This window comes from Symsagittifera roscoffensis, chromosome 9 (assembly GCF_963678635.1).
Source record: "Symsagittifera roscoffensis chromosome 9, txSymRosc1.1, whole genome shotgun sequence".
Taxonomy (NCBI): Eukaryota; Metazoa; Xenacoelomorpha; order Acoela; family Convolutidae; genus Symsagittifera; species Symsagittifera roscoffensis.
The window spans coordinates 38854832-38861928 of record NC_087070.1 but is presented as its reverse complement, the minus strand read 5'-3'; the positions used below and the strand labels follow the sequence as shown (position 1 = coordinate 38861928).

General features: G+C 32.8%; 1 protein-coding gene across 1 annotated transcript in view; it reads left to right on the top strand.

The window, feature by feature from the left end:
* Positions 1–1124: 1124 nt before the first annotated feature.
* LOC134854125 (pyrokinin-1 receptor-like) overlaps positions 1125–7097 on the top strand; it is a gene marked incomplete in the record, with an annotated part of 76180 nt that continues 70207 nt past the window's right edge. Inside the window, 1 exon segment of the mRNA XM_063870245.1 lies at positions 1125–1951. Coding sequence (XP_063726315.1) covers positions 1531–1951 — 421 coding nt within the window.

Below are 7097 nucleotides of genomic sequence, written 5' to 3'. Positions count from 1 at the left end.
GTTAACCGCGAGCGGTGCGGTGCTACTTTTGCCATCACTGATTTTTTGCCACAAAATTTAAATATTTTGTAAAATAATGCAAATCAATTTTTGCTTGCCATTTGACATGTTTTGCTGCACGATTAACCATCAAGTGTTTGGATATTTAAAATATGCTTCCCCATTATTTGAACTTTTTTTAGTGATTTTTTCATGTATTTTGCACAAGAAATGGCCAGAGACCGGATATCTTCCAACTTTAACTGCTGGAAAAATTCGCAAGAAATTGTAGAAACGCTTGCTTTATGAGTGTTTCATATCTCAAATGATTTTTAAGAGTAAATAAAGTAGTAAAGACTCTTGAAAAGGTCTTGGTAATTTTTTTGTTTTTTTCTTTTTCTGGAAAAAGTCCTAAAATGTGTTCACGCTCAAATTTATTTTTTCGCGGTTTGACTTTTGATTTCTTTTCAAGTTCAGTTCATTTTCTTTGATAAAAGGAGAAGGCAAATTCCACGATCGAACTGCAAAAGTCTAAAAGTCATAAAAATTGATCGACTTCTAGTTTCAAAAGTGGATTGTAATCATTCAAGGGAAGGACACATTCTCAAAAATAAATCAGTTTTTTTATTTTCTTACGTTTTTTCTCAAAACTTTTGATCAAAATTTCTTACGACACCCTAAAAGAGCGTCGAAAATCGGCGGATCTGCGCTGTTCTGCGCACTCTTTTTAAGCTTAAAAAATTCTGACAACTGTCATTTTAGTGACCGAAACTTGTCTATTTGTTGTTTGTTCTCCTTAGAAAACTGCTAATATTTGCTTATGATAATTTTTCCTGGCTGCTTATTTTTTCTACACCCTTGCTGGATGAAACAACACTTTGAGAAGATTACCTTCTTCACGCAGCAGAGACAGATAATGAGGCTGAAAACACTATTGGGGGCTTAATAAATTCAGGTTTACGCTGATTTTATATCTTGTTCTGAACTGATTTCAGATCTGTTACGACAATTATTTATCTATAAGTCCATTCCTTTTTCTTACCATCGATTGGACTCGGTCTTTTTTTTTCGGCCAACCACCAGCAATAAAAGGAGCAGTAAAATTTGCAAATTTTTCAATTTAGACTTTGAGAAATAACCAATAAGACGTTTGAATGAGAAAATAACTAAAAAACATATCGCTTCCATAAAAAATTATTTCCACGGCATCATTTGTTTTTAAAAGCACCGTAAATTAGATTTATTTGATGTTGTCCCAAATTGTGTTACATCGCGAATTAAACTTTAACCAGCATTTTTTGTATCCGAGTTACCTTTCAATTGTGATTTAATTGATGCGCATCTATTTTTCTCAATGTAATTTCATGCATCACCCGTTTTGCTGATGATCTTCGCAAGTCGTTTTGATTGATTCGGAGGAGATTTAATAAGTTATAAGCTTGCCATAATTTGATTTTCCTAATTCTCTCTCTCTCTCTCTCTCTCTCAGAATCTTTGTTTCTTTTTCTCATTCTCTTGTTTCACTGTATCCGCGACTGTATTTCTGTCGAGATGAATAACGTTTCTATATATCTGATCGCAGATTGCCTGCATTATTTTGACAGCAGTTTTGAAAAATACTTTTTCCTCCCAGAAAACTTAGACTATTCAGAACTAGAAGACCCCTCCATTTTGTTCATACCTGAAAGCGCAAGCTCACATTTGAGCGAATGTGAACACTTTTTCGAAGTCTATAATTCAGTTGGCGATTATTTGAGACTTGTCATGTGCATTATTGTTGTTTTGGGGCTACTTTTGAACTTGTTTGTGCTGCTGGTGTTAGTTGTTGACAACACCAAGACCTCTTCTGACGTTTATCTGATGAGTATTTCGCTGGGCGATATTTCAATTTGTCTGGGGGTCCTCTTCTCACAGAGACAGTTTTTCAGTGACAGCTTCACAGCCGTCCTTGGAAAAATTTTCGGCAGCTTAGGTAAGCCCCGCATGCTCTATTTATGTATCGGTCGGCCGGGAATTACTTGGGTGTTGAAACGTAAGTTAATGGCTGGGAAATACAGTACCATCAGGACTAGAGATGGTATCAGCTTCACTTGACAAAACTTAATTTGTGTTTCGACTCCGAATTAATTCTCCTCTGAATATTTCAAACTGCTGTGTTTCAATTTCCAAGTTTATGACGAAAACCACATTGAGTGTTTCAGAATCTATTCCTCATTACGAGGCCAAACTATAGGCGCACAGTTTTGTGTCTGTATGTTCCTGGATTCCAGAGAAAAAACTTCAAATATGTTCCAAAATGTGAATTCTTACTAAATATTCGTGAATTCCCTGTAAAAATATTTTTAACATTAACTTTGTCGGCACATTAGTTTTTCAGGATTCCGCAAATGTAAGCGGATTCCGCATATGTACTTGGATTCTGTCAATTTATGCTGATTCCGCTTACAATAATCTAAGAATTCCGCTTACAAATTGCAGATTCCACTTACAGCTACAGATTCAACGACATCTTAAGTTGACTAAACACATATGTTAGTATTCGCATAAGAATGCCACAAACTGTTCCGAATTTCGCAATTTTGTCGTGGATTCCGCAAAGTTTCCTGTTTTTGGTGCGATTTTGAGCAATATAGTGTTTTAGTTATTTTAGATAATTCCAAAAAAGCAAAGAAGATCCCAGAAAAATAGCAATGTTCCCGATTTCGCAACAACTCTGTTTTTGGCCTGTTGAGGAATCTGCTTACAATTAATAAAATGCACGGTTTAGACTGGTAATGCTTTTTTCATCAAAAAGTGAATTTCCTTGCAGCATTTGGACATTTTTTTTGAAAAAGCCAATTAAATACTTTTTCTGATAATCGCCAACACACAATAAAAAAATTTCGCTGTCAAATTTTAGAATGCCTCAAGCAAACGCCACAGGCCAAAAATAACGTTTTTGGGCACATTTAGGTAGGTTTTTTGGGCACTTTTTGGAAACAATTAGTTTATTTTGGAGGCAACATAAATCTTAGATAAATTTTAGGGTTCTTCGGCTGAAAATGAATGTCGTAAATAGTACCGATTAGGGGGACCTTTTGAGTCGCCAGGGGTTCAAATTCTGGAAAGATAGCTCTCTGGAAAGAAAAAAAAGAGAAAAAAAGGCAAAGTTTTTTATTCTTGGCTTGCCGTTAATTTCCTGTAGAGTAGTATTTGATAGCAGCATTTGCCTATAGAGCAACATTGAAATGTATCAAAAAAAAAATTTTCCGAAATTGATTTTTTTTCTTTTTTTTTGCTTTGCAGTCTTTTTGTGTAAGTTTCTTCGAAGATTTACAGGAATTTATTTTTGTCACAGTTTTCCTAAAAATCTATAAAAATTTCAAATTTTTTTCTACTTCAACTAAATTATACGAGAGTCTAAAATGACCCTGAAACGAAAAAAGTTGCAAATATAAAAAATTGCTTATTAATCTCAAATAAAATTATTATATAATGTAACAAAATCAATATCAACCTTATATGGCAATTTGTCGACCTTTTCTCCCCATTTTCTTGCATACTTTTTGTCTAAGAATGACCACTTCGGTATAAGCTGTATTTTTTATAAATTTATTGATCTTACTGGTAACAAGTGTCTTTGAGCCTGTTTCAAACGCTTCTTAACGAGTAATCAATGAGAAGAACAAAGTATTCTGGTCTAGTTTGGGATGTCTAGTTTTAGTTAACCATGTCTCCTCTGCTTAAAACGTCCAATATTTGCATATCCAAAGACCAACGAATGATTTTTTAAGGATTTTGAAAATATCATTGAAATCGATGAACTTAGGTGAACTTTGGTGCTTAATGAAAACCATTTGAATTTCTCCTAAGTCGAATTAAACTTCTTTCAAACTAGTCTCTAAACTTTTTACGAAATAGGAATGAAAGTTTTTCCAACAAAATCAAAAAAGTTTTCTTTGAAATTTTTTTTTTAAAAGTGACGTTTTCTACATGAAAGTTGTAAATTCGTAACTTAGGTTCAAAATTTTTTATCAAACCCTTAAATGCACTTAACTAGGCAAATCATTGAAAATTTTTTTTTTTAAATTGTTTAAAGTGCGTTCATTTTAAATACAATCTAGAAATTTTTATCATTCATAAATAAAACTTGTTTTGTTTTCCATAATTAGGGTATTGAAATACATCCAAAATGTTTTCAGCAATTTTTGCGAAACCATTTTTAACTCAACTTTTTTAACAACTTCTTATATTTACTGAAAACATTGGGAACAATTAACTTACCCAAGCTTATGACCTGCTTTTTGTTTTGAAAGGTGCACAAAACTTGGGAAAAAGTTGCTATCATACAAAACTTTTCATTCGAACTTTTTTCTTCTCTAAGCTTAACATTTGATCAATTTATTTTTTTTCTAAGCCCTTGTTTGGCGACCTTAACCAAGATAGTCAGCTCAGTTATCTCTGACCAGTTGAACTATTTATAGAGCATAGGGTAAATTGGCATGGGGTAATTTGGCATAGGGTAGATTGGAATAAAGGGTAAATTGGAATCGGGTAGATTGTCATGGAACCAATAAAAATCGATTGTCATGGAACCAATAAAAGTTTTTTAAATGTGTTCAAATTGATTTAAATTGACTGAAAAAAACAAAAAGTGAAAAAAAAACACAAATTGATGTATTTAGATTGGCTCAGAACCCTTTTTAGTTAATTTTTCTAGCCTAATATGTGATCAGTTTGAAAAGATTTCAATTTTTTTGAAACCAAATTTTTTCCTTGTCTAAACCCTCGTTTGTTACTTAGAGTGATTTTGAGACAATTTTATCAATGCGGAGAGTAATAGCCTTATACTTGTGCCTTTAAGTACTAGTTGGAGCTAAAATGAAAAATATCACAAGTTTTTCCCAACATCCGAAGAAAAATGTGTCTTGCTAGCTAAGGTTGCTTTAAGACAAAGAGTGGTTGAAATACGCCACGCTGCATCATGTCAAAAAATAACTCTATTTCATCTATTTATCTAGATTGTTGTCGGAAAATTTTGTATCTAGGTTGTCAAAACGGCTAGTCATAAATACTAATTCACTTTCCCGTACACTCAAACATATACAAAATTGCATGAAAAATTAATGAATCGCGTTTTTTATTCATTGGACTTAGATCGCTAGCATTTTTTCATTTCATAATCTCAGACAATTAAACACAAAGCACAATCACGGATATCATTAATCCATAGTTCAATATGGTATTTAATTTGCCCCATAAAAAATGTGCTTTGAAATGTGCCATGTCATAATTACTAGCTCTCTAGCGGTAATATCACAAAATCTTTTTGTTTCTGATATTGGACTATATCGGATATTTTAACGGCACCTGTCTTTAATAATATCGAACAAAATTCATAGATGTCACAATCTTTTTTTATTCATCATATGCAAAAAATAATGAGATAAAAGCCAATTAAGCGTCATGTAATTTGATAAAAGCTGAACCAACATTTTACAGGCTCCAATTAAAAGTTCGTCTTTTTGTATTTTTTTTACAAATTTTTCAAAAGGCCTGTTGAAACTTGATTGACAGCGTACACAAGTGCAGCGAAAACTCATTTTCCTCATTTAATTAGACAAAAATAGTCGAACAATGTGCACTTTTCGGCCCACACTGAAACAGTCATTTGAAGGCTTCGGTCTAATTTAAGTCGAACAACGGGTTAAACGGGGTCAAGTAGAGTCAAACGGGGTCAAATCATAGGTCGTAACTTGGGTCGAACAGAGTCGAATCATGGGTCGAATCTTGGGTCGAACAGAGCCGAATCATGGGTTAAATCTTGGGTCGAATCTTGGGTTGAAAAGACTCGAATCTTGGGTTGAACATCTCAATTCTTTCTGGAAAATTTTTATCAAGTAGTCCTTTTGTCATTATTTTAGGATAGCCCTTTCTGACTGATTAATCACTAGAAACTTTAAAACGCCTTGAGAAATAATAGCGCGCTGAAAGCTCTCATGACGGCATTTTTTAACAAAAAGTTGCAGGCCATGCTGAAAACTTTGCTAAAGAGCTCGTAAGAAATTGAGATTCAAGGCTTGAAATTCAATTATATATAAGTTGTTGAAGTTTTATGTAATTTTACTTGTATTTTTTATCTGAAAACACTCTAATTTCATCGATGGGATAAAAGCATCAGATTACAGTGTTTTTTTAACTATAATTTAGTCGCTAAAGACTCCAAAGATTAAAGTTTTTGAACATCGTTTCTTAAATATTCAACACTTTCTTTGAAAGACCATTATGAGCATCTACAGATCACGTTGTTCTTTAATTATTTTTTTGCGATGCTTAACCACTTCTGCGATGCTTTTATAAGAAAAACTGCCGCTTGAGAAATTTCTGCGTTGTGAAGTTCAGGGCGTTAATTGTTTACAATTTTGAACTAAATCAGAAACAACTGATGTGAAATGTCTGTAGAGCTAATCAGGATTTACTACACAAGGAAACGTTCGCTAATTTTCACTAATGATCCGACAACTTCTTAATATTAGTATAAATTTGAACTTATTTATCAAAGAGTTCGTCTTTGCGTTAATTTGAGCAATCAAATCTCCAGTAACAAATTTTTTAAAGATATTTGTGCGAATAATTATCTGTTTTTTGTAAATTTTAGAAATTTTGTGAATTTTTTGTGAGTTTTTTTCAGATTAATCTAATTTTACTCATTTTTCTTATGTTTTTGGTTTGTATAAATTTTTCTGCGAAGCTTGCACGTAATAATCAGAACAAAAGTAATGCGCTAATAGTTTTATTCTGATTTTCGAAGAAAGGCAGTATAGTTACTGCTTGGGGTAATTTGTATCGCCAACTCTCGTAAAGGCCAATTTTGACTCTGTTTCAAGGAAAATTTGTAGTGTTTTGAGTGTGGCATCATGTTAAAACTTTTTTTGACTTGATTCTAACAAAAAAAACTGAAAAGAAATCAGTATCGAGAAAAACTGGTATGGATAATTTTGGTCCTTGGACTAATTTAGACGAAAGATGAAGAAAATAGACGATATTGGCTGATATCCCATTTCATCAAATCTGCTACAAATTCAAAATTAGTTAAGTTAGTGATTCGACTAGCTTGGCATTTTTCCTGTAGCTCAATC